General features: G+C 37.0%; 2 protein-coding genes across 4 annotated transcripts; one reads left to right on the top strand and one right to left on the bottom strand.

Annotated features, from left to right (window-relative positions):
* Window positions 1-2640: 2640 nt before the first annotated feature.
* On the top strand, window positions 2641-4444 carry RABA5B (RAB GTPase homolog A5B). The gene is made up of 2 exons (XM_059593709.2): window positions 2641-3132; window positions 4095-4444. Exons 1-2 carry the CDS (start codon window positions 2787-2789, stop codon window positions 4412-4414), a joined length of 666 nt encoding a protein of 221 aa, XP_059449692.1. The 5' UTR covers window positions 2641-2786; the 3' UTR covers window positions 4415-4444.
* A 2152-nt stretch (window positions 4445-6596) lies between these two features.
* On the bottom strand, window positions 6597-24878 carry LOC132187117 (lipase class 3 family protein). 3 transcript variants are annotated; one of them, XM_088513584.1, is made up of 14 exons: window positions 24527-24878; window positions 22679-22788; window positions 20554-20616; window positions 20277-20463; window positions 19946-20050; window positions 19646-19776; window positions 18970-19537; window positions 17592-17657; window positions 17328-17414; window positions 16321-16619; window positions 10235-10571; window positions 10002-10154; window positions 8597-9133; window positions 6597-7234 (listed from the first exon to the last, which is right to left on the bottom strand). In XM_088513584.1, exons 1-14 carry the CDS (start codon window positions 24785-24787, stop codon window positions 7046-7048), a joined length of 3093 nt encoding a protein of 1030 aa, XP_088369710.1. In that variant the 5' UTR covers window positions 24788-24878; the 3' UTR covers window positions 6597-7045. The 3 variants fall into 3 exon arrangements, with proteins under 3 accessions (XP_088369710.1, XP_059457285.2, XP_088369709.1); XM_059601302.2 differs by having other exon boundaries at window positions 16321-16602; window positions 17328-17404; XM_088513583.1 differs by lacking the exon at window positions 22679-22788 and having other exon boundaries at window positions 16321-16602; window positions 17328-17404; window positions 24527-24601.
* Between the last annotated feature and the right edge of the window lie 779 nt (window positions 24879-25657).

Genomic DNA, 25657 nt, shown 5'->3' with positions numbered 1-25657 from the left:
ACCCTTTTCATTATGAAGAGGAAGGTCTAATGGGATTGGTTCATAATTGAAAAAAATAAATAAAAAATGCTATGGGTTAATATTTTTTTTTATATTTTGTCAATTACATTTTACAAATTAACCATTAAATTTGCAGACTTTACATAAGTTAATGGTGGATCCTACAAATCTAATCGTTAATCTATTAAATTTATAAAAAAAATATGGGTAAAATATAAATAACTTATTGACCTCTAGCATTTATCTTGAAAAAACATAAGTTGAGAGTTTGATTAAGTAATGGGCAAGTAAGTGGATGCTTGCAAAGTAATCATCTTGATGCAACCTGTGTGAAGGTGAGCTGGTGCATAGTTCACCTCTTTAAAAGGAAAAAGATGACTTAGGTCTTCTTTGGGCTAGATTGTGCTGCATTCTTATCTCTGTAAAGTAAAGCATTATTAGCAGTTTTACTAAATTTTATTTACCAAAATAATTAAAAGTACAATTTTCTTTACTTTAAATATTTACTTTTTTAGAGCATCCTTAACGGCCTGACTAATTTAACATTTTACTTTTACTATTCCGTTTAAATATATTTTTTCAAAGATTTGTTTATTATTTCTTTAACAATTAAAGGAGAAAATAAACATAAAAGAAAAATGGGGAAAGAGAAGCTATTTTTTAATTTATTTGGTGAGTGAATAGTACTCACTATTATTGTTCGCTCTCTACTTTTTTTTGGCCAAATTGGTAAGGTTGAAAAATGAAGATTTTAAGGCTTTTTCACTTAATTCGCTCACCAAAATAACTAAAAAGAATAGTTTTGACGAGGCTGCAAATAAAAACTTGCATTTTTTTTTTTTTTTTTTTTTTTTGTTGGGGCCCTTTTTGGGTAGAGCTTCACTTGGGTCAAATGGAAACTAGATGCCAAGCCAATGTAAAAGCTCTTCCGGATCATTTAGGAATAAGTGCAGGCTAGTTGTTGAACAAAGAAGACTTATCCCCTCGTGCAGAGAAGTTAATCGTGGGCTAGAGCCCTACTTGAGCCGCGTTCCCTTGTGGGCTAGAGCCCAATAAACAATGCTATGAGCCTTAAGCCCAATAAAACATTAATTGGACATCTCGTGGGCTTTTTTTTTTTTAGTGAAACTGTGGCCCAATTTGAGTTTGCCATTTTGAGCAAAAAGTAAAAAGTAAATAAAAAAAAAAATTTACTTTAGACCATTGAACTATATAGTCGACGTTTTGAGAAGACTTACCAAATTTCAAAAATTCTCAATTTAATCCCTTGAACTTTCAATTTGATTCAATTGACCCCCTCCCGTCAGATTCAGCAATTAACCCTTAACTCAAATTACTAAAAAAACAAAATTACCCTTTCAATTTTTGTTTTTCTATTTTATTTTTAATTTGAAATTAAGGGTAAATTTAAAATTTTATAAAATAAAAAAATAAAAAAATTACGAGTATAAAGATCAATTTATCACTTTTAACGTTTAATATTTGACGGAGAGAGTACATTCTATTAAATTGAAAATTTAAAGAGTGAAATTGAGGATTTATAAAATTTGAAGAACCTTTTCAAAATACGTGATAATTCAAAGTCTTAAGTGAAGTTTTTGAATAAATAAATAAACCCTCAAGAAAATGTATAAATCTTTGATAAAGAGGATGATAGCTACCTCTCTAAAGGCAACCAATCGGTCCAATCAAGTGTTCAGAACTTGTGGTAGATAGCTCGCCTCCGTCTCATTGCCCTTTTTTTCTTGGTTCTTTTCTTTTTCTCATTGTCTTTTCGAGGATGAGTTTAGTTAGGTAGTCTGATTCAAGCCATAACCACACAACCAACGAGGTTATGGAACACATGTATGCAACGTAACGTCCCTCTCACTGACATCCATAAAATGCTCATAAATATATATATATATATATATATATATATAAGAGTTAGTAGTGGGTGTCAAATAATTTCCCACAGAGAATTGCTATTTGTCCTTTTTCTGTCTTTTTCATCTAATTTTTTAAAAAAAATTAATTATTAAATTTGTAAAATTTACACCGTGATTAATTATTTATGTAAATCTTATAAATTTAATAGTTAATTTTCTTTAAAAAATTGAATAAAAAAATAACGTTTAGACTTTTTCTTTTTCCTAAATAAATTTAGGAGAAACGATAAAAACACAATTTAAACCTAATTTTTCTCTTATGTGGTCATTTTTTTTTAAATAAAATAAAAAATAAAAAAATTTCTAAGTAATAACATTATATATGGTTATTTTTTATTTGGTATTTTTTTTTTTTTAAAAAAAAAAGGTTATTATTCTGAAGAAAAATACTATTTAAAAAAAAAAAAAAAAAAGTTCACATAGGATGTTGTTACTTCAGATTTTTTCTTATAAAATTTTTTTAAATGACTACGTAAGAGAACAGTTGAGCCAAAGTTATATCTATCATTTCTCTCTCGGTCCGTTTGTGATTGCGAATTTAGAAAGGGCAATTAAAAATAACGATTACAATTTCAAACACACCCTTGCTAACTCACAAGTATGTCCCAAAGTAGTAACTCAATCGGACAAGACAATAGCTAATTAAATGAATATCACTAATTCGAATATATCTGCGGCTTCTCTTCTAGACACGATAAAAACAAAAAAATCAAAAGTATGAACATGAAAACAACTGAAACCGCGGTGGGTGCTTGAAACAAGTCATCACACGGTCACACCCATAACCCCGCCAATTACGCAGCTTGTCTGCATCCTCTTCAACCCCGCTTCACATCACAGAGAGAGAGAGAGAGAGATATGGAGGAGCATGATGAGGAATCGGCGGTGGGATCGGAGGAGTATTTGTTCAAGATAGTGCTGATTGGGGACTCAGCAGTGGGGAAGTCGAACCTCCTGTCCCGCTTCGCTCGCAACGAGTTCGATACAAACACCAAGGCGACCATCGGAGTGGAGTTCCAGACCCAGTTGGTGGAAATCGACGGCAAACAAGTGAAGGCCCAGATCTGGGACACTGCCGGCCAAGAGCGCTTCAGGGCCGTCACCTCCGCTTACTACAGAGGCGCCGTCGGTGCACTCCTTGTTTACGACATTACTCGCCGGACTACCTTTGACAGCGTCACCCGCTGGCTCGATGAACTCACCAGTAAGTTAACACTACTTCTTTTTCTCATTCTCTCTCTCCCTCGTTTCTCAATAAATCTGGGAAATTACCCATATATAATAATAATAATAATAATAATATAGGATATGTGAGTTTTTTTAGCTATATAAATAAATTTTATTAATGCAAAAAAGGTGGAAGTAGATTAAAATCTAATTTTGTCACCAAGTTCTTGCTGGAGTTTATGGAGATGGTGCAAAAAAAAAAGTACAAATTAAATTAAAAATGCCTCTAGTTATTCTGATATTTTGCTAATTAATCTCTGGCTCGAATGGTATTCTCTTCCCATCAGAATGATGAGGTGGTGGGTGAGGTTGTGGGTTTAAGACCACGAGCTGTATATGTAATTTACCAATAAAAAAAATTTAAGAAATTTACTCCAAAATTCGGTCAATCTTATATAGGTTAGTAGAGGTGTTGCATCTTATTGAAGATGTCAGTAGATTGCACACTGAGCTCTGGATAGCCAATGCTACAGAAGAAAGGTAAAAGTGGCCTATCGGTGGTCCATCGGGGCATTACTCTTATGCTTAAGTCAGTGATGACCTTCGAGAAGGAAAGTAAGAGTGTTTCGCAAGGATAAAGTCAGCGTACATTTCCTTTTATAGAGTGTTTCACACGTGTAGTTATTTTTCCTTTTTATGGTGGGTGGCTAAGAGAATTTTATTTCATGGTGGTGAAGGGTATTCATCTCTTAACCTTAGGTATAGCAGTCACCTAAAGAGGCATATTCTTCCTTCTTATTGTTTATTTTCTTTCATACCATTGTTTCCAATCTTGTTTCATTGAGGCATATAAATTTTTTACTTAATTATTAAGTGTATTCATCTCTGATTCTCTCTCTGATGCCATTCTTTTGCAATGTTTTACATTTATGATTTCTTTCTTTTCTCCCTGTATGTGGCCCTTAATTTGTAAGCAAAGTTCGAATTGGATTAATGCAGCTCATTGTGACAGCACTATGGCTAGAATGTTGGTTGGAAACAAGTGTGATTTGGAGGATATCAGAGATGTTAGTGTAGAGGAGGGCAAAGGGCTTGCAGAAGCACAAGGATTATTCTTTATGGAGACATCTGCACTGGATGCTACCAACGTTCATGCTGCATTTGAGGTTGTTATCCGGGAGATTTACAACAATATCAGCAGAAAAGTCCTCAATTCTGATTCTTATAAGGCTGAATTGTCGGCAAATCGAGTAAGCCTGGTTAATGGTGCAGGCTCATCCAAGACAAGTTCTTTCAATTTCTCTTGTTGTTCTAAATGATCTAATTAATATTATGTTATTTCAGTTTTATGTGTATGTTCTTTTCCCTTTTTCCCCACAGATGATTAATTATTTTTGTCTCTCCGGTGGCCAATTTATTTTTATTGGTTCTGGAGCTTTCTTTCATCAATGAATCTCTTTATAGACAAGTTTGTACTTGCAAGTTCATTTATTTTCTTGTTTTCTATTATAATGTTACTGGGATTTGCAATGCAATGCAATGCCATGAAACTAGCAGCCTTCATGTGATGGAATTATGAATATATGTTGGTTCCATCACAGGGAGCTCTTGTCGATGACGACGATGACCGATGACCTACAGTTATAGCGTTTGACAAGTCACTAATGGTGCTCCATTGATCGTTAGGGACAGCCGGCTAGCGGCAGCAGAACTTTCAAGCTCTTTCCCAAACTTCATAAAGTATGAAGCTCTTTTTCCAGATTTGAACCTACCTCCATCGTTGGCTAGAGAAACATTTTCTTTTCACCAATTGGTAGGTAATACACTGTAATTGCCTTTTCAATCTTACAGATTTTTCTCACTTTGCAATTTCCTTTCTCTCTTCTTTAGCCAACAGTTTTCAAAAAGATTGAATATTTGACTTACCCAAAAGAAAAAGGGATCTTCCCAACCTTATAGTCTCGGATCTTTTCTGTTATGATCCTATTTCCTCCACCTTTTCATGGAATTTTCCTCTCCTTCATTTTCTTTTTGATTCTGTCAGTGTTAGGGAAATCCTAAAAATCAAATATACCCATCTCTCTTCGGATGAGCATATCTGGACCCCCTCTGCTAATGGTTCTTTCTCTTCTAAATCTGCATATAATCTCATTAGCAGCCCGAGAACTTCAGCTGGGTTTTCCCCTCTCTCTTCCAGTCATTGGAAGCTCCTCTGGAAACTCAAGCTAAATGACAGGCTGAAACTCTTCCTTTGGAAAATTGCTTGGGACATAGTCCCCTCCAAGATTAGGTTAAATGCTATTTTTCCCATACCTCCTGCCAATTTAATTTGCCCTCTATGCAATGTGGAAGAGGATTCACTTTCTCACCTCTTCTTCAGATGCTTCTTTGCTAGAATATCTTGGAGATCTTCTCATTGGCCTCTAGACTCGTTAAAATGGTCCTCTCTCAGTCTTCCAGAATGGATAAAAGGTATTTTAACTCCTCATAGTTCTTTTGGTATTCCTCTTGCAGATTCACATTTGTTCCAAAGCTATGCTGCTGTCTTTTGTGATTTGCTTTGGTTTTCCAGAAATCAAGCAGTCCATAACGGTGTTATCCCTGAAGCCTCCCAGCTGGCTGCAAAAATCAATCGGATTTCCTTGGAACACCATGCAGCTTGGACTCCTTCCTCTAAACCAGTGAGAGAGCTTTGGTCTCCTCCTCCAACAGGCATCTTCAAGGTGAATTTTGATACAGCCATCAGAGAGAGTTTCTCTGTGCAAGCAGCTGTTTGCAGAAATTCTAATGGGCAGATTATCAAAATCCTCTCCCAAGTCAGGCCCCCTTGTAATCCTACTTATGGTGAAGCTCAAGCAGCCCTTTTGGCAGCTTCCTTGGCAGCTTCTATGCATCTTGATAATTTCATTTTAGAAGGAGACTCCTCTATTGTAATCTCATCTTTACAGCAACCTTCTATAGTCTTGGATTGGCATATTGATCATGTAATTACTGACACAATTTCTCTTATTCCGGCCTCTTCCCTTTGGGAGGCCAGAAAAGTCAACAGAAGTGCAAACTTCTGCGCCCATCATGTGGCATATAGGGCCGCGGCAAGAGTTATCTCGGGCTGCATTCCCTCCTTAGTTTCCCCTCCTCTCTCTATTCCCATTTGTAGTGGAAAAGATCCACCTCCTTCTCTCCCCTCCTTGTGAGGGTTTTGTTCTGTTGGTTCTTTTCTATGAAGTGGTTTGTTACAAAAAAAAAAAAAAAAAAGAAAAAGGGAGAAAAGAGACCAACTAAATCCTTTTCCAAAAGCTACCCATATCGGCTGAGTTGATTCACCTTTTTCCTCAGAGAATACTTGAAAACTTGTACCAGCAGAAAATGAATATTCTGCACCTCATTTAAACTTCATAGATAATTGATGACACTGCAAGGGTTACGCATATTAGAAGGCCTGTGATCAACTGTTGGCACTGATTGGCACTGATTGGCACTAGCAGCACATAAGCCGCCGAATAATCAATATACTTTTTTTATTGTTTTATTTTTTAATTTGGCACTGGGTATCTGAAGCTTCGCTCAGACTAATCCCGGAGGTGTACAGGCCCTCAGCAAGTTTTCTGCAAGTGCACCTCGGTTAATTCAATTTGTTAGACAAATTCTTGAAATAATAGATGACAATGTAATGGACTACCAAAATATACAATCTGTACATCCAGGACAGAAGGCAGGGTTTAGATAAACATAAGAACTTTAAAAAGACGCCTAAACAAGCTCTTTGCCTACAAATATCATACATAGAATAGACAAATGGCTGGCCATCTGCTAGAGGAACCTAATAAGATGATTTAACTCTACATTCAAAAATGGCCACTAATGGAAACAGCAAGAGAACATTCTTCTATCCAACTCTCAGTTCTTGAAAGATGTGTTCATGGAAATATGAGGAAAACAAATGCAGATTCTCAGGGCTTCCTCAAGGCAGATGCTGCACCCATGACAACAGCCAAAACAATGCCAAGACCAGCACCAACGGAAGCCCCCACAGCTGCGGCTGTTAATGAGGATGCCTTGGCTTGAGAATCTCCTCTTGCATCCATTACCATCGCGCGTTCTCGTGCCAGTTCCACCAGAAGTCTATCTCTACCAAGTTCCTTTAATTTGAGCAAGAAAAAAATGAAAAGAAATAAAGTAAACTGTAATCTTTGATCATACGCATATCAAATAAATAAAGAGTAGAAACAAAAGCCATAGTACATATAACATACATACATACAAAGCTTGTGATCTATTGGTTTAACTTTAGATGATTGGCCTCATCTAAAGTTAAACCAACATATCACAAGCTTGCAAAAGTATGACCCTCAGCGACAAAAATCACAAAGATCTCTCTCTAAATAAATATATGCCCAAGTTCATTTTTTGACCTTTCTTCCAGCTAATCACTTGATCAGAAATCTAAATAATACCCAAATTCTATTTTATCATTGAAGAGGTACATCCAGAAACCTAAGTTCTCACCATCAATATGAAGATATGCAATTCAATCCAACCATACCAACTAAATGTTGCTCCATTAAGGATCTATATGTGAAAAAGAACCCTGATCACATTATGGTTTTTCATGGAAGATCTAGTGGGCAGATTATTGTCTGAGAACCATAATATAAGAACTCTAAATCTCTGTTGAATATTGTTTCTATCGTACACATCTTGTTGGGTCTCCATTGATATTTATAGTTAAACTTTACACTGGTTTGTTACAAGGATAAGAACAATATTTAAACTCTACAGGAGGTAGAGATACAATTATACAAGAGGTAGAGTTATAACGCATCTCTTATCGCATCTCACACTATGACTTATCTCTTATCACTTTACACTTGAACTTGAACTCTGTCTTGGGTTATCTTTATCTGTAGAATTATTCGTGTGCTTCAACACATGAATTGCATCAGACCCAGACAGGATGTTCCTACACATTTTCCACCTTTTCGCTGTGGAATTTATATGTCCAACCAAAGATTTATTTTGTGTATAACATACATTTCAAGTTAAGCAGTTAGCAATTGACAGAAAAGGTTGTCTGAGTAGATTAGAAATAATATTAAAATGAAGTACTTCTCCTTTCCATCCATATTTGCTTGTCAGGCACCTGTTGGCATGATGCCCAACACCTTACTGGTACGTACTCCCCGAAAGACTAACAAGATATAAGTATAATGTGAGTGTCTTGTTTTTTCTCACATGATGTTCATGTAGTAAGCACTCTTACCTATCAGATCACAGTTCTTCAGGTACTTAACTCTATGATTCTCTCACATAAACACAAGAAATATTAATAACCATGTTCGTTAAAAACATATAAATGTCAATACATAAATACACTGTGTGTGTGTGTGTGATTACCATGCCCCTTCCATACACAAATTTGTGCCCATGGTCATAATCCCACACAAGAGCATTTGTACCCTTGTCTGTTAGTGCAATATAAAATTAAAATGAACGCTTTTTACCTGTAAAGATGCCTCCTCATGGCTCCGAAGCACACAGTGGACTAGCTGACAGAGAGAGGTGACTCCCTCCACCGGAAGGACAATATCTTTCTTCTGGAAAGGCCTCCGAACGAGATTAATTGGGGCAAAAAGAAATTTTTGAGCACCCATCCTCCCATCAGAATCTCCAACAGTTGCACCCAAAGACAAAGAAGCACTTGCAGCACCGGGCATAACATATGGACAGGAATTGATAACTCCAGTTGTGCTTAAAGATGCTTGGTATGCCTGCACAACAGCATCAACTGCTGCTTTTTGTTGATGTGCACTGACAGAAAATTTATTTGTTATGGCAAGGACCCAAGGGATTCCAAGCGATTTGGCCTCATCCAACAGAAGTGAAAGGACTGGCTTTTGTTGTGACACATCTGAGTGATTGTATCGAGGTATTTTATGGGACAGGTTATGCACAAGAACAATCAAATCTGTCTTCCGACTTAGGTCACGAATTCCCATCCATAGTTCATCCTTGAAATGAGAAATCTCCCTATTCAGATCCTGCAGTACCATAAAAAATAAATAAATAAATAAAAAATAAAAATAAAAAAACAGGGGAAAGAAAGTAAGGACACATTTCGAGTTAAAAACACTCCTGCGAGCTACACTTGTCATATGGGAATGGGAACTTACCTTGTATATCAAGGAATGTGCAAGAGCCAGCTGGCAATGAGGCCAACTATTGAATAATATTCGTTCATTATAACTAATATCAATATTTCCGAACACAGCAGTGAACAAGTAAGGACATTGATGGGTTTATGTGGGATCTTGGGTTCAAATCAAACTATCAAGAAAAAAAAAAATTGAACAAAATGCACCTCTTTTTTTTTTACGCTTCCTATTCTCTTTCTCCATATTCAAAAGTAACATTTGGTTAAGAACACTACATATGCAAGTTGTACGATATACCATGAAAAATAAACATTTCTTCATGTCCTTTTTCCTTTTTTTGCTTCTTTTCTTTTCGTGGGAGGGGAGTGATACTGATAAAGAATTTGAATTTATAAGGTCCAAGTCTTAGGTTCAGCTATCATCCTTAACCATAAAAAAAGTAGACTCATAGTGAAGCAATAATATATTCTACGACATTCAGATGCTAATAATATAGCAGTGACACAAGTAACTGGCCATCAACATCAAAAGGAAAAGGGCCGATTAGGGTGGTGGTTGGCGGAGGAAGCAGTTCAGCTGATTTTTTTTTTTTTTTCGTAAAATAGTGCACCAAAAACATGTTGTAGCATGATACTTGTACGAAATACAGCAAATGCTATCTGCCAACGTTGAGTGGAACATAGAAGAATTATTAAAAAAAAAAAAAAAAAACCCTATAAACAGGACATATCTTTTACATTACCAAAAAGAATACCTGCAAATTTACCCCTGCTGAATCACAGTAGCATAAACCACCAGCAATACCCTCTTGAATGTCAGCCTCAAGGAGCATATTCTCAATATTGGCGATAGTGTTTACTTTGCTTTGACGGAGTATTGCCTTAAGAAGAGAAGTTTTACCAGCACCCTACAGCCCAACCCACAAGTCATTTCAGTGACGACATAAATAATCAAAACAGAACATATTTTTATGTATATAATCGGTACCTCAAGACCAAGCAATTGGACCCTACGAGTTCTGACATGAACCTCTTTAGAGACTGTAGTAAAATCACTGGTGCAGAATATGAAAAAATCACTTAAACCTTCAGGACGGATGAATTTTTCATCACTAAATAATCCTGAAGCTTTTTCATGATTGAGATTGGCAGCATCTGAATCAATAGAAGGAAACATGGGAATCAATGTATCTGCCACGATCTGATGCTTTGGTGGCCTTTTCAAGGGTGCTCCAACTAAAACTCGCATCTTTTGCAATTCCGGCTCTGCTTCATGATTTGAAGAATAAGTCGCTGAAGGAAAGGATTCCACTCTAGTAGCACACCTGGACAGGACAGATACATAATCATGAAGACACCAACCATACAGAAAGAAATCCACGGAGCACCATTTTTTCAGGAATAAGTCGCATTTGTTCATGATGTGCATATGTGCATGAATGAGTGGATGGCTAGGTGTCCTATTTGCAAAATAGAAAATACCATCAAAATTATATAAACTATAAAAATTTTGATGAATAATAATATTTTTTCTTTTTTCTATAAGTAAATAAGATATCATTAAAAGCATAAGGTTTCACCAACATAGGACGTATACAAGAGAACACCTAAATAAAAGGAGAAAAAGAACAAGAAAATCATGATAACTAATTGCCAAAGGAGAAACAAAAGCAATTGTTAATGGATATAGAGCATTGAAGAATAAAGACTTAATCTCTTACAATGTCCTCTCACGATCCTCAAAACTTATGTAATTCATTTTCTTCCATAGATACTACAAAAGGCATGAAGGCACCATCATTCACACAATAGAACTCCGAGTGCTGCCAACAGTCCACCAATTCGCATGTAAGTTGACTACTCATCTAGGCATAAACCCAAGACAACCCAAATCGATTGAAGAAAACTTCATAAGGCACAAGCAACCTCACAATGGAGATGAAGATGGCCCACAAACTTCCCATTCCTTTTAACACATACAACACCAATTGACCATAACGACATGTCACTTCCAAAGATTGTCCATAGTAAGAATCTTTCCTAAGGCTGCCTTGAAGGATTCTTACTCCACCAAACACTCTTCCAAGGAAAAAGAAAGCCATCATTACTAATCATGACATTGAAGAAGGATCTAACATTGAACAAACCTCTTTTGGAAGGGACCCACAAAAGCTTGTGACGCAACACAAAAAGAATTGTCACGCAAACAAATCAAGAACTAAAAAGATAAAGGATTGTAGTCTCACCAAACAGAAGAATTGGTGTCACTCTAAGGGAATGGTGTCTCAACACAAGAGAAGAGTAATCACAACTCACAAAGAACAAAATCCATTTATTCATCAATTATAATCTATCCCTATAGGAGTACAAAAAAACACTTAAACTCACTAACTAAACCCTAACCCTAACCCGAACCCTAATTTGACTGACTTTGGGCGCCCATTATTGAATTACCAAATAACAAACTCTTAAAATTAAATAAAACCTAGGATGGGTGACCTCCTGGGAAGTCCTCGTGTTGCACCCCTCATTTCGCTTCTTATCAAAAAATTAAATAAAACCTAAAATTAAATACTAATAACCTAAATAAAACTACAACACTCAATTATTTATATTTCATCCTGCATTAGCTTATCCTCACCTTCCAATCATGAGCCACCCTAGCAAAACTTAAATTCCACTGATTGGAGGCACTAGAAAGCTCCAAGTAAGCCGCAACAAAAACATCCTTCACGCAATCAAAAACATAAAATTTGGAAAGGCTTCCTCATGAGCCATATCCCCACAACAACATAGATCATGCTAGAATATAATCTTGGAGCCATCTCCTACCTCAAATCTAGTATGATTTGATAACTTTCCCCAACCCCTCCTAATATTTTTCCATAACCCAACCCAAGCAGCTCATAAGGCACCACCCATCCCACGAACTACCAAATTTAGAATCTACCACAACTCTCTCTCTCTCATGCACATAGCGCCATAGCCATTTTCCTAAGAAAGCACAATTGAATATCAGCAAGCTAGGTTCCCTCAAAGAACACCCTGTACAAGCTTACCAAGTGACATGTGAACTCTTTGCCTAGCCCGCCTAATAAGAATCATTGAAGGTTCACAATACAGTTTGCAACACCCACAGGGAAAGACAAGAGGGACATGAAGTATGTAGGTAAATTAAAAGTGTGCTATTTCTTGTAGTTTGCATGAACGGTTTAGACACAAAAGGTGGAGGCTATTCAACTTGTTATGTAGCCTATGTAACGACCTGGAGAAAAGGTCTAGCCACATTTATGCTATCACCCCAAAAGAACTATAGTCAATTTGAAGCTTTCCTAGAATCCATTATAAAGCCTGGTTTTACCTAATAACTAAACAATGTGGGACTTACCACTCATGACCATCTTTATAACCGCTTACTCTATGGGGGTTACTTTTCATCTTCCCAATATGGGACCGGGGTATTACAAACTCCCCCTCTTACATTCCTGACGTCCTCGGCAGGGCCACGTCATGCAACACTCCAATACCGCATAGCATGGCATTACTAGGTGGCTCTGATACTATTTGTAACGACCCAGGAAAAACTTTTAGCAGAATCTGCGCTATCAACCCAAAAGGACTAGTCAATTTGGAGCTTCTCTATAATTCATTATAAAGCTCAATTTCACTTAATAACTAAGCAATGCAACTCTATGTGCGTTACTTCTCATCTTCCTAATATGGGACCGGGGTGTTACAGCCTACCACACACATCTTATTATATAGGTTTAGGGAAGTATCACAATGACCAAAATACCACTCAAACCCTAATGACTCTCACAAACCCTAGTAACTCTTCTAACACTCCCGTCAAGCTAGAGCATATATATTAGATAAACCCAGCTTGGAAGAAACAAGCAAACGAAAAACACCTATAAAAACATACTCTAACACTCACCCTCAAGTTGGAACAGCTCGGAGCATACAAAACAAAGACATAAAAATAAAAGTAACAATAACATTTGCTAAGAACTTCAACGCTAATCAAAAACTCGTCGGAAAACTACAAGAAGCGGTCAGATCTTGTTGCAAAACACCAAGGACCAGTTGGAACACACTGCAAAACACCAAGGTTAGTCAGATCTCGACAACCAACAACGGAAAACAAAGAGTTGATCGGATCTCACAGCAAAACACCAAGGCTAGTTAGAACCTCAATAGAAAACAACAACCAGTCGAAAACCACTGCAAAACACCTAGGCCGGTCGGCTCTCACTGAAAAACACCAAGGCTGGTCGGATCTCAACAGCCAACGACGATCACGTTGCTCATAATCAACAAACAATAACAAAAATTGGAACAAGAACTACTTCCCCTGAGCAACAAACCCAATGGAAGCACCATGTCCATACCAACACGAACCGGAACTAAAACACAATTGAACCGGACATAAACTCAGGGTCATAAAATCCACTGAATTAGTCAAGAAAGGCACTGCACCGGCTATACAAAAAGCTAAGAAAACCACTGAATTGACCTGGAATGCACTTAACATGGTGAGAAACACACTGAACCGGTAAAGAACCAACTGAACCGGATGTGAAAGATGTTGGACCAGATAAAAACCAAGGAAACTCGGCGTGAACCAGATGAGAGACAATGCAAACCTCCTAAACCGGTCAAAAACCAGCAAACCCAGCTATCCTTATCCAGGAAGGGAAGATCCAAACACAACTCCTGATATCCTTATCCAGGATAGGGAACAACTAAGCAACCAGAACAAAACAGGGTTGTCTTTTCCACAACTCGCCGGCGACAACCATATCTTGCAGGAGATCACAAAAACTACCGTTAGGCACCACAAAACCACTTGAAAATCACCGGAGATGATCATACAGTGCCATAAAACACCACAAAGTAACCGGGAAGCCACAAACCTACCAATAATCACCCAAATTTCACCGGAAAACCACCGAGCACCACTGCACACAGCACAGTACACACACACACACACACACAAAAATAAAATATTATTTATTGTTATTTTGGAAAAGGAATTCATTGGTGTAAAAAATTTTGTTATGTCTTTTGTTTTCTGTTCTTAAAAACAAAAATATTCACAAACAACCCAAAACACAAAATACTCATAAAAACAATAAAGCAATTTTCACATTCATGTCACATCAAAACACTTTCTCAAAAAAAGAAAAAAAAAAAAAAAAAACCCAAAACACATTAACAAATATAGTAAATGTTTCTAACAGTAAAAAAGAATATTGTTTTTCTCTAGAAGCTGAAAATTTATACTTGTACAGTCACTAGAATAAAAAAATATTTTGCAATTTTTTTAAAACAATTTGCAACCTGATTCAGGGTAAGATGCAACTGCACCCCTATGCTTTGGGCCTTTAATTTCCTCTTCTGACTATCCCTCAGTAGTGACACCTAACTACTCTAACCCAGCATTTCTGTCAGATTCATACACACTCGCGACATGTGCAAGGATGTGACCTGTCAAAAACCACATGTGGCTCTTCTCTTTGTCTCCTTCCTGATTTCCACACAAGGACTAAAAGAACATCAACAAAACACTTCGAATCAAATCCCAAACATACATCACCAAAATCCTGAAGCAGCTCTTCAACCTCAAGCTTCGATCCAATCCTCTTAAAGTCAAGACCAGGACTTTCCTCGCCATTGCTAGGAATCAGAGTCACATGCACAGCATGAGCAATGGACTCAGTACAACTTACCCAAGGCACTGGTGAGTGCTCAAGTGAATCGGCATGGGTATCCCACCAAAATATGTCTACAAGGTGCAAGACACCAGAAGCGACATCATCTGGATCCAATATGCATCATGTAGGAAATGCTACTACTCCCCAGACCAACCAAATCTTCAAACCGACAAAATTCAGATCCAACCAAATGCTACTCACTTTTTTTCAATATTTCTTTAAAGTTTCCACCATTTTTTATGTTGGGATTATCCGATCAGCCTCATGTGATTGCGTTATGATGTTCTCGAACAGCATTAATGCCAGTTTGGATGTTTGGGGCTTTCCGAGACACAAATGGGGTGGTTTTGGGTATTTGGTCAAGGTTCTCAGCCTTGGGAGTTGGTATTTTTACTAGTAGAGCCATGGACAAGTAGGTGTGAGGGTTTTTCAATGTTCAGTTGATGGTAGAGCTGGGTTAGGTTATGGGTGTCATGAAGATGGTGGTTTGGCTGTGGGTTTCTAATCAGTGAGGAAGAGTGCAGCAAATGGTGGGTGTGTGGTGGAATTGTAGGCTTTGGTGGTGTGCAGCTATGAGGGAGTATTGATGTTTTCTGTTCTTGTTTGTGTGGGTTAGTAAGCAGATGAAGAGAGAGAGAGAGAGGTGTGTGATCCCGGCCATAATGTTTGTGCAGGTCTCAGTCCTGTTTAGCCACAAGTATCTTTTGTAGAAAATTAAATCAAGTGCTCGATACATGACACAAGGCCTGTGTTAGATTATAATAGCTGGGTACTATAGGAGGTGTGACCAAAATAAATTAAAATTCAAGGGAATGTCATAGAAAACAGCCAAAGCATAAGCCCTTTAATTTATTATGATCATCAGTGAACAAATTCCAACAACAAAAGGCTCAAAACTTGAAATAAAGATTCCTTCGAAAGCACACCAAAGGCACCCCCGTACACAAGTGAAGAGCATATTAGTCAGGTCAAAAGCTCAAACAGGTGTAGCAAAGAAGCAATTTAACCAAAAGATATTATTGTGAATCATGTATTTAAAAAGAAAAAACATATGACAATAGCCAAAGTATTAAAAGCATTAGGTTTGCAAAGGTAAGTGTAGGTGATCTGAAGATACCGATCATAAATTATGATGATGAGGATGACAATGATTTAAAACGATGACAAAGTATCTTCTTCTTTTTTTCCAAGAACAATAGAAACAGCAAATGCCAGATTGCAATCACAGCCTTGTAAGACCACTCTTGCCGATCATATAGGATGCACAAAATGATGGTAAAATTAATTTACAAAGACCAAAAAAGAAAGAACATAAGAGCGGGTAGGGGAGGATTTTATGACAATGACAGAACAATACCAGTTACCATTCACTTGAGCGTGAACCAGTGTACAGAGATGCAAACCAAATCCAGTGATATCAACTTTCAAAGGTTCTCCATTCTTCTCACCAGGTACTCCATTCCATCCAAGAGGAGCAATTGAAGTAGCCGTGCGAATAACAGGAGACTCAACAATATGCCCAAGCTCTACAGCGCCTGCAACCGATAGACCAAGCCACTGTTGTAGGTGTGGAAACTGAGGCAGTGGCTCGATTCCTAAGAAAGATGAAGGACTATCACTCATACACAGGTCATAGATTCTGCACAAAAGACAAAGCTGCATCAAGTATGATGCTCACATTTCCTGAATTTTCATGCTAATAACGTCAAAAGGGACCCTCCAGAGTAATGTATCTAAAAAATTAGATATCAACCTTCAAGTTCTAGTGATATCCCTTTGCCAACCTACAAGAGTCCAAGTCTGCATAGTTTGGATGTTATTCAGTTATGGCCACTCTAAGCAGATGGTATTGCCATCCTCTAATTCCAAATCTGAGAATATCTTTTCAAGTAGACAGTTCAAGAAACAATCACACTTTGAGGATCTAAGTTGTCAAATTTATTGAAGTTGCATGAGAAAAAAAAAAAGAATAAAAGAGATATCAAGAATTAATTGATGATTTTGAACTGTTCCATTTGCTTCAAACACACAAATAAGTCCTATTACCAAACAATAATTTCACTATAAACTTTTAAACCCATCTAAGAAAATTCCTTGGTCTACAACCAGTGCCAATGGATCATGATTTGATTTTGACAAGGTGACTAACAAAACAGGATTTCAAGGGACAATTGCAAATAAATAACATCAGTTCGGAGCTAGATTTGTTAATGTAATAGATAAAATTCAAGTACATACAAGAACCTGCCAGCAATGCAACCATTGACTACCAATCTGGGGGCAAAGGAACAACATACAATCATAACTGAATTGTGGTATTGAAAAATGTAATAGGTAAACTTTTGAATCTACAATAATTCACACCTCTGAAATCGAGACCGATATGACTTCATGGAATGTGATTGAAACCGTTCCCTTAATTCCGCAATGACAGATTTGACCTGAAAATGTCTTTGCCAGAAGAAAGTAAACAAAATGAGAGATCCCAGAAGACACTACTATCAGCTACCACTCATGATCATGAAGAACAAAGGATTTATGTCACAGAAATATTAAACATCTTGCAGCCCCAAAAAGAATGAAAAAAAAAAACTAATAAAAAGATGGCTAAACAAAGGAAGCACATACCGATGTCAACTTTGAATACTCTGCACCTGATAGTGGTTCCACTGATAAATTCTCCAAGAGATAAAGCTGTAATAAATAAAAGGCTACTAATGAAGTCACCAATACAACGAACAGATCAATAATTAAAAAGACTAATATAAAGAACTGATGTAGGACGATATTTACCTTTATTTTCGTTAAAAACGAAAATAAAAAAAATATTAAAAATAATATTGGAGCAACGCTGCTTGATCAGAATTTTACTCGTTCTCAAACAATGGAAGTACAAAATGAAAGATTGCCACGATTCCCGCTGATTGTCAATTTTATATTAGGATTTTATTAGGACTTTAATTTCTTTCCTTAATAGGGTTAGATTTGTTTTAATTATTTTCTTTTCCTTATTTGGATTAGGTTTACTATTACTACTAGGAGTAGGTTTACTTTCTCTACAAGTATTTCTCTCCTATAAATAGGCTAGCTTATTATGTAAAAACCGACTCATTGAATTATTATAAAATTAGAGAATTCTCTATCAAATACTCAGGGGAGTTTTATTTTTCTTTTAGCCTGCGGGCTTATTTTTATCTTTTAGGTAGAAGACGAAGACGCTTCTCCTTGCAGAATCAAAGACGCTATTCTTTGATTAATTACCTTAGTCTTCCGCTACGTAAAGCACAGAATTAGTAGCATGCAGTTATGTGAAAACAGGAACCCCAATAAAGACAATTAATTTGGCAAACAGCATGTGATGATGCCTCTAATATTGGAGAAAGAAAACAGAGATACACTTTTTTTTGTTGATAAATAACGATTTCATTAAAAACCAAAGGGCACACTGAAGTATACAAAAAAAACACCTAACCAAAAAAAGAAAAAATGTCAAAAAAGTCATGAAAACTAGAAATAAGAAAACAATTATAAGCGGCTATCCACTGGAAAAAGGTATAGAAAAAGAAGGCCTTAAGCTCCACCACCGTCCTCTCACTGTCTTCAAAGACAACTATACACACAATCTCTAATACCACAACGTAAAGAAAAATAGTTGCCACTGGAATTTACTTTACATAAATTACTCTGGAAGACATTGTTAGACTGGTTTAAGTTATAAGACTTGGGCACCAAATTGTTAGCAAGTCAATAATGTCACATACACTCCGTAGGAATGGACAGAGACCCCTATGAGAATCAATAAAATACAACAAGGGAACCTAATGACTATGAAACAACTAGGACATGCCACCAAAGAAAAATAGAACATGGATTGCTAGCAAGTAGCAACAATATCAACAGAAATTATGTAATATCAGCTAGTTTTCCGATGCTCATGCATGAACTCTATGATGACAAACTATTAAAAGAAAAACAGACAATAAAATGAGTTACATTATATATATACCTGCCCAAATGGAACATAAGAAGGTAAATAAGGCACTTTGCGCCAGGTCCTACTATCTCCACCTTTAATGCTGCCTTGTTCTTCTAACTTTCCATTTGTTGCTACATCCAGTGGCCCTTTATTAGTGTCAGAAAACGGCTTAAGGGAAATGCCATCTGAACCCTCTTGGATTTCAAGAGACTGTGGTTCAACTACTTCATCTTCAGCCAAAGTTGTTGCAACAGAATTAGCTGATAAAGACGTTTCTACAGAGTCAACTCGTTTTCCTGTATATTTACTGAACTGTCTCCTAACACTCTCCAAAGGAACAAGCTTTGAAAGTCTCCAAAATGAACTCTGTACAGGACCCAACCCCAAAACCAACTGCTCTCCATTGTTCTGTTTAAGTTTCTCTATCCCCTCCTCACGTTTTAACATTGATAAATTAGTAGATTCAGCTTCAGCGGGCATTGAGAGAGCCTGTGCATTATAATGATGAAAATATGCTGGAGACAGGATACGAGGCACCAGATCTTCTGGAATGCAGTAACTCTTGAAATAATGTTGCCAACCTTTACTATTAACATAACTGAAAGAAAATACAATAAAATCAAAACATGGATTTATTATCTTAACCAAGTCAAACCCACATTATTAAAAAATTACATAGTTACTACAAAGATTATCAGAAACCTACTCTCTTAAAGCAGCATTTCCAACTGGGGGCTGGGAGAATGTTATACATTTAACTAAAACCTGTTCACTTTCCTTAGATGATGATGAAGCAGCTATGACCCTCAAAATGGCAAGAGTAGCTAATGCTGCTACCTACAAAGACAAAATAAGCGTAGATGACAGGTATAGTATGAGTAATTTTCTTTGATAAGCAAATTAGTTTATTGAAAAGGCCACAGGTCGCAGCCCAAGTAAATTATGTCAATTAATCATACGCAGAGGACTGGCTAAAACTGAAGCAAAACAAGCTAATCAGACTCACTGCTCCACCGAGTGAATGTCCACACAATACAAGCTTTCGCTTCTTCTTCTGAGCAAGCCTGTATAACTCCAAAGCAGGTATCCCTTTAGCACGAGCCAAAAAACCCTAAAGAAAATTGGAAAGACAAAAAAAATCAGAAAGACACTACACAGACAAGAATGCTACATTAAGCATGTGTAGGATGGAGGAACTAGACACCAACACATTAGCATATAGAGAATAAGAGCTGCATAGCAAAGTGAGGGAAAACAGAAGTTAAGATCTAAGATATTTGACATATGCAAATGAAACATGATCAAATGGACCATGAAAACAATAACTGCTATCTTACCCGATGGGCAGCAGGTTTAGATTTATCTTTTAATTGCTTAGATTTTGATTCAAGGGGATTCCAGACCAAATTTCCCCTTCGACTTTCATGCTGTTCAGATTTAACAGTTTCAATTTCCTCAGCATCTTCCATGGCATCCTCATGAAATATAGCACCTTGCAGTATATTTGCATCAGCCATGACATCCCTTGATTTTTACAAAAGAAAATTAAAAAAAAAAAATCACAAAAAATAATACAGACAAAGGCAGCTGATAAATAAATTACATCATCCTTACTTATACTGCTTTGTTCCAACGAAGGAAGCAAATAATGTGTCACCTGCTTCTGCCAACAAATACCTGTAACAACCAACATGCAAATAAGCTTATATGATAGAACAAAAAATTAAAACTTATTAAAAATGAAAATAAACAAAACACCTTGAATAAAAACAAAGAAACAATACATAGGTAGACATATAACTTTACTACATAAGAAACTAGAGTAACTTTCCTGAACAGATAATGTCACTACTACCACACCTACAGTCAACTAATATAGTAAAATTTTGAAATTTCAACATATCCAAAGTTCCATATCTTTGTTTGCACCAGCTAACATTGGAAATCAAGTATGATACACTTAACCATTTATAGACAAACATCAACCCATCAAAACTCTAATACATTTAAGAGATATGCTACATACACTCCCACTTCCACACTCCCAAGTACACACTCCTGATGTGGCAATAAAAATCACCATTGAATCCAAAATCCAATAGTTATCCATTCATCATCTAATTGTGATTTTTACTAACACGTCAAGGATTGTGCACTTAAGAGTGTGGGAGTAGGAGTGTGTATAGCATTTGCCTACATTTAATCTTCCATGTTTTACATTTCTTAACAGGAAAAGATCTCTACTACATGGATGCTTGCTCTGGTACACAGGACAATACAGAAGGATGGCGCACCACTTGAAATATCATACAACATAGTGGATTGATATAGAGATTGCTTGACAAAAACTCAAAACAATGATGTAATACTCTGTGTGTGTGCGCGCGTGTAACCTCTTTTTCCCAAAACTTCATTATCCACAATATTCCATATGACCTAAATAAGTGCCATTCAAAAAAGGGACGAAAAGGTAATGGAGAGAGGTAATTTACTCAAAAAGTAATAGTTTCAGAGGGTAGTAGCTAATTCCGTAACTGAAAGATAGGCCCACAGATGGGAAAGTAAAAGATATTACAACCTCAGCAATCAGTATTTAATAATTAAAAAAAAAAAAAAAAGTGTATCAACAGACTGGCAAAAGAAAAATCATTTTAAAAAGGAAAAAATGAAAAATCAATCCATGTGATTTACCTAATTTACAATTAACTATCTTTAGGATCAAAATAAACTCAAAGGTCTCTAAGGTATGCCAAAAAAAAAAAAAAATTAGTCCCTGCAGTCAAATTCTGTCAAAACATTTGATGGATTCCATTTAGTGCCAAGTCAGCACCAATTTTTTTTTTTTTATAAGTAATTGAAAGTATCATTAAAAGCATAAGGCACCCTTAAGTACACAGGGAGTACAAAAGAAAAACTAAAAGAAGAAACAAATAAAACCCAACCAAAACCACCCACAAACACCCAAAAAAAGAACGAAACGACAACAAGACACCCACAAGCAGACACATGCACAAGACCCATCGCTTCATCACCCAGCCAAAACCACCCTCTTGCCTTTATCCCGGTTAGAACAGTCGCCTCTACCATCAAAATTAATAGAGCACCCCAAATTTTTAAGCTCCCTCCTACCTTTCGATGTAGAGGGAGAAGTCAAAACCTCATGACGTTGTTCCTTATCAAGAACTGTCAAGAGGTCCAAGATCTTTTTCTCATTACCCCCACAAGAGATCCCCAACAAGGGGAAAACCTCTTTTGCACATTCCACTGCCTTAGTGTAGCCGCCATCACCAGCAAGTTTAATCACAACAGTTCCATCCACACCATTGATGAAACCCAAAGCCCTATCCAACCCATTGCCCATACCAGACTCTCTCTCTCTCTTGCTGTTCGCCAACCACCTCTGGGGGTGGCTCATAGGCCTCTCGTTTTCCTTTTTAAAAAAAAAATAAAGTAATTTTATAAGTTTCTCTAATTTTTCTTTTTTATATTTTTATTATTTTTATTAAAAGTGACAAATGTCGTCATTTTATTGGCGCTGACGTGGCACCTAGCAAAATAAATCAAATATTTTGACAAATTTGACTATAGTAACTGAATTGTTTTTTTGGCATACCCTAGAAACCTCTGAGTTCATTTTGATACCAGATGGAGTTAATTATAAATTAAATAAACCAAAGGGATTGATTTTACACTTTTTCCTTTTAAAGAAAGTATTCAAGAGAAATAGAGCAGAACACACCTGTGAAGAACATGATCTGAAGAAGGTTGCACACGTTCCAAAGAAACAATGTGCCCTCCAAAGTCGGCCTTAAATTTATTTACTGCTCGAACTATCTCAGCAGCTGGTTTCTTCATGTATGGAAGAACAGATACCATAATTCAAAGCAAGTTCAGTTCAGTGCCAAAACAATTTCAATTAAGAACTATTCCACCAGCAAAAACATAGACGCATTGTATGGGTCAACATCATTGCATTTTTATTGCATCCCAACTTTGTAGGCTGTCAAAATCAACACTATAGACAATGGAGACACATGTATGACACTAACAGACATCTATATCATTATCTAAAGCCAAAGCCACCTTCTGATCAGAATGACAACAAGGCTTGAGGGGAAACAATGTTATACTGGTCTGTGGATAACCTCAGGAAACACAAGATAATTATAATTGGCCGGTGTTTTGTGCAAAGAAATTGGGGAGACAGCAAACAATCACCTTCTTCATTGTACTCTCATAGAGAATTATAGTCATTAGTAGTTTTTTGTTTGGGGCCTCTTCAGTTACGCTTAAGTTGGTAGTGGTTACTTGCGTGTTGAAGAGGCTATTCCAAGAGACAACTATGTAGTGTTGTGTGGACTTAGCAAAAAAAAAGTAGTGTTTCTTGAAATGTAAGAACCCTCCCACTCAAGCATCAAGCAAGGTGCATTAAACATCCGTATTAACCAGCATTGAATCTAAATCTCATTAATAAAGGAAATGGGGAAAAGTCCATGAACTAAAAACTGTTTTCAGAGAACAGATTAAAGAAATCACAAATAAGATATTCTAAATAGCTTTGCTTTCCCTAAACTAAAAAACAGAAAACAGTTTCAAGATATATAACTCTCTATGTTTTTCTTTTCATAAAAAAGGTGAAAGTGTTTTTTTTTTTTTTGATAAGTCTTTTTTTCCTTGGCGCAGACCGCGCCGGGGTTCATTGTTCGGCAAGAAGGCACGAGTGTCTCCCTACCATTCGGGGGCACAGGGCGAGAACACCCCCCGCCCCCAGTTGTTTATACAAGTTCGCTGGTCGTTCTGCTAGGCAGGTTTCGACAATGATCCTTCCGCAAGTTCACCAACGGAAACCTTGTTACGACTTCTCCTTCCTCTAAATGATAAGGTTCAGTGGACTTCTCACGACGTTGCTGGCAGCGAACCGCCCACGTCGCCGCGATAAGGGGAAAGTGTTCTAAGGGAACAGTTCACACTTTTCTTTTATATAATGTCATTCTAAGTAAGAGCTAAAAAGGCAATGGAGAGTCTTTAAACTCTACTAGAAAACTCCTCCAATTAAGCCTCAAAACTACATCAAACGTGCACAACCATATTGCCACTGTTTTTATAATGGAATGATAAACAGATTACAAAATAATGGTCACGTTTTTCGCAAACAAATAATTGAACGAATTTAGAAATATCAAAGCCCAATGATCATCGAGATGCAACTAGTCGAACACTCAAAATTATCAACAAGCGCCACATGCAATTTAACTAAAACTGCTTATCATTACTGCCCCTGCATTACAAGGGTCAAGGCCTAAAACCCACATGCACGTGCCAAGATCATTTCTCCTTCCTGTACTCAAATTTCTCACAACCCATACAACCAACGAAAGAAAAACCATTACTTCTGGCTTATGAAACAACACAATAAGAGAATCTTCTCCAGATCTTCATTTTCCTTCCATACCTTCGCCCTTCTCATTAAACCACCAACCGATTCTTACCGTATAATCAAAATCCACAATGCCCTTTATTTTCCTGAGGTTTCTAAACAACCAAAGAAACATTTTAAGCAATTCAAAGCGTCCCAAAAATCCCATACCTTGTAAACGCACTCGGCCAGGACCATGCAGCAGAGAATGTCCTGCAAGTCCGAAACGGACTCGGCCTTGAGTGCGCGGCAGAGTTGATGGAGTTGCTTCTTCCGGCGCTCGTACTCTTCCTGGATCATTTTCCTCTGCTCTCTGTCGTTGTTGTTCCACGGCCACCGCATCCGCCATTGCAGAGGCCCCCACGAGACCTTGAAAAACTTGGCTCGCTGGTCTCTGATCCATGACTCGACTCGGCTCTGTATGGACTCCATTCGTGTCCGTACGAGAGGGTGTTTTGGGGGTCGAAGAAAGAAATGGAGGAAAAGAGTGATGGGGATTGGGGAATCTGGGTTTGATTGGAAAGCATATGCCCCAGGCCCAACACTGTTTCCGTGCGTTTTTCTCCTTTCTTTTTAAGAATATAATCGTTTTGGTACTATTCGGTAGGGGTGTCAAAAATTACCGGGAAACCGGAACCGGAACCGGAACCGAAAAATCAGAAAACCGGAAACCGGGGTCCCGGTTCTGGTTCCGGTTTGAAAAATCCAAAAACCGGGTACCCCGGTTCCGGTACCGGTTTTTGGTACCCAATTTTTACCGGGAATACCGGAACCGGGTTTCCATTTTATTTAATAATATTTATATATTATTATATTTATATATTAATATATGTATTATATATATTAATATTTTTTACACTTAGGTTTAGGTTTAGGGTATTTTAAAAAATTAAATTTTTATTTCTAAGGCCCAAATAGGCAAAAACATTGATTTTTTAGGATTTTTGGACTTTTTTAGGTTTATTTTTTAATTATTTGGAACAATTACAACAAAGTTCATTTAATTTAGACTAAAAGACTAAAAGATTTTAAAAAAAATTGGCCAACTTATGAAAAAAAAAAAAAGGCTTATTTTAGGCCAAATACCTAAAATAAGCCCCAAAACCAATTTTTTAAAAAAATCGGTTACCGGGACCCCGGTTAACCGGGGTCCCGGTTCCGGTTCTGGTTTTGGCCAAAAACCGAAAAACCGGACTGGGTTGACACCCCTACTATTCGGTTGTACAAATTTTTAAGGGGAAAATATAAAAGAGCATCAAATGTCTCCTCCGTTTGTAATATAACCCCGCAATGTTTAAAATA

The sequence above is a fragment of the Corylus avellana genome, chromosome 2 (genome assembly GCF_965113065.1).
Source record: "Corylus avellana chromosome 2, dhCorAvel1.hap1.2, whole genome shotgun sequence".
In the NCBI taxonomy this organism is placed as follows: Eukaryota; Viridiplantae; Streptophyta; class Magnoliopsida; order Fagales; family Betulaceae; genus Corylus; species Corylus avellana.
This window is presented reverse-complemented; position numbering and strand designations above follow the sequence as displayed.

Excerpts from the sequence above, each read along its gene's own strand:
- RABA5B (XM_059593709.2), top strand. The coding sequence starts at position 2,787 with ATGGAGGAGCATGATGAGGAATCGGCGGTGGGATCGGAGGAGTATTTG. Across the intron at positions 3,133-4,094 it reads CTGGCTCGATGAACTCACCA|CTCATTGTGACAGCACTATG; the intron begins GTAAGTTAACAC and ends GGATTAATGCAG.
- LOC132187117 (XM_088513584.1), bottom strand. The coding sequence starts at position 24,787 with ATGGAGTCCATACAGAGCCGAGTCGAGTCATGGATCAGAGACCAGCGA. Across the intron at positions 20,617-22,678 it reads TCAGATCATGTTCTTCACAG|GTATTTGTTGGCAGAAGCAG; the intron begins GTGTGTTCTGCT and ends TGGTTGTTACAG. Across the intron at positions 16,620-17,327 it reads TATCGGTCTCGATTTCAGAG|CTTTGTCTTTTGTGCAGAAT; the intron begins GTGTGAATTATT and ends TACTTGATGCAG.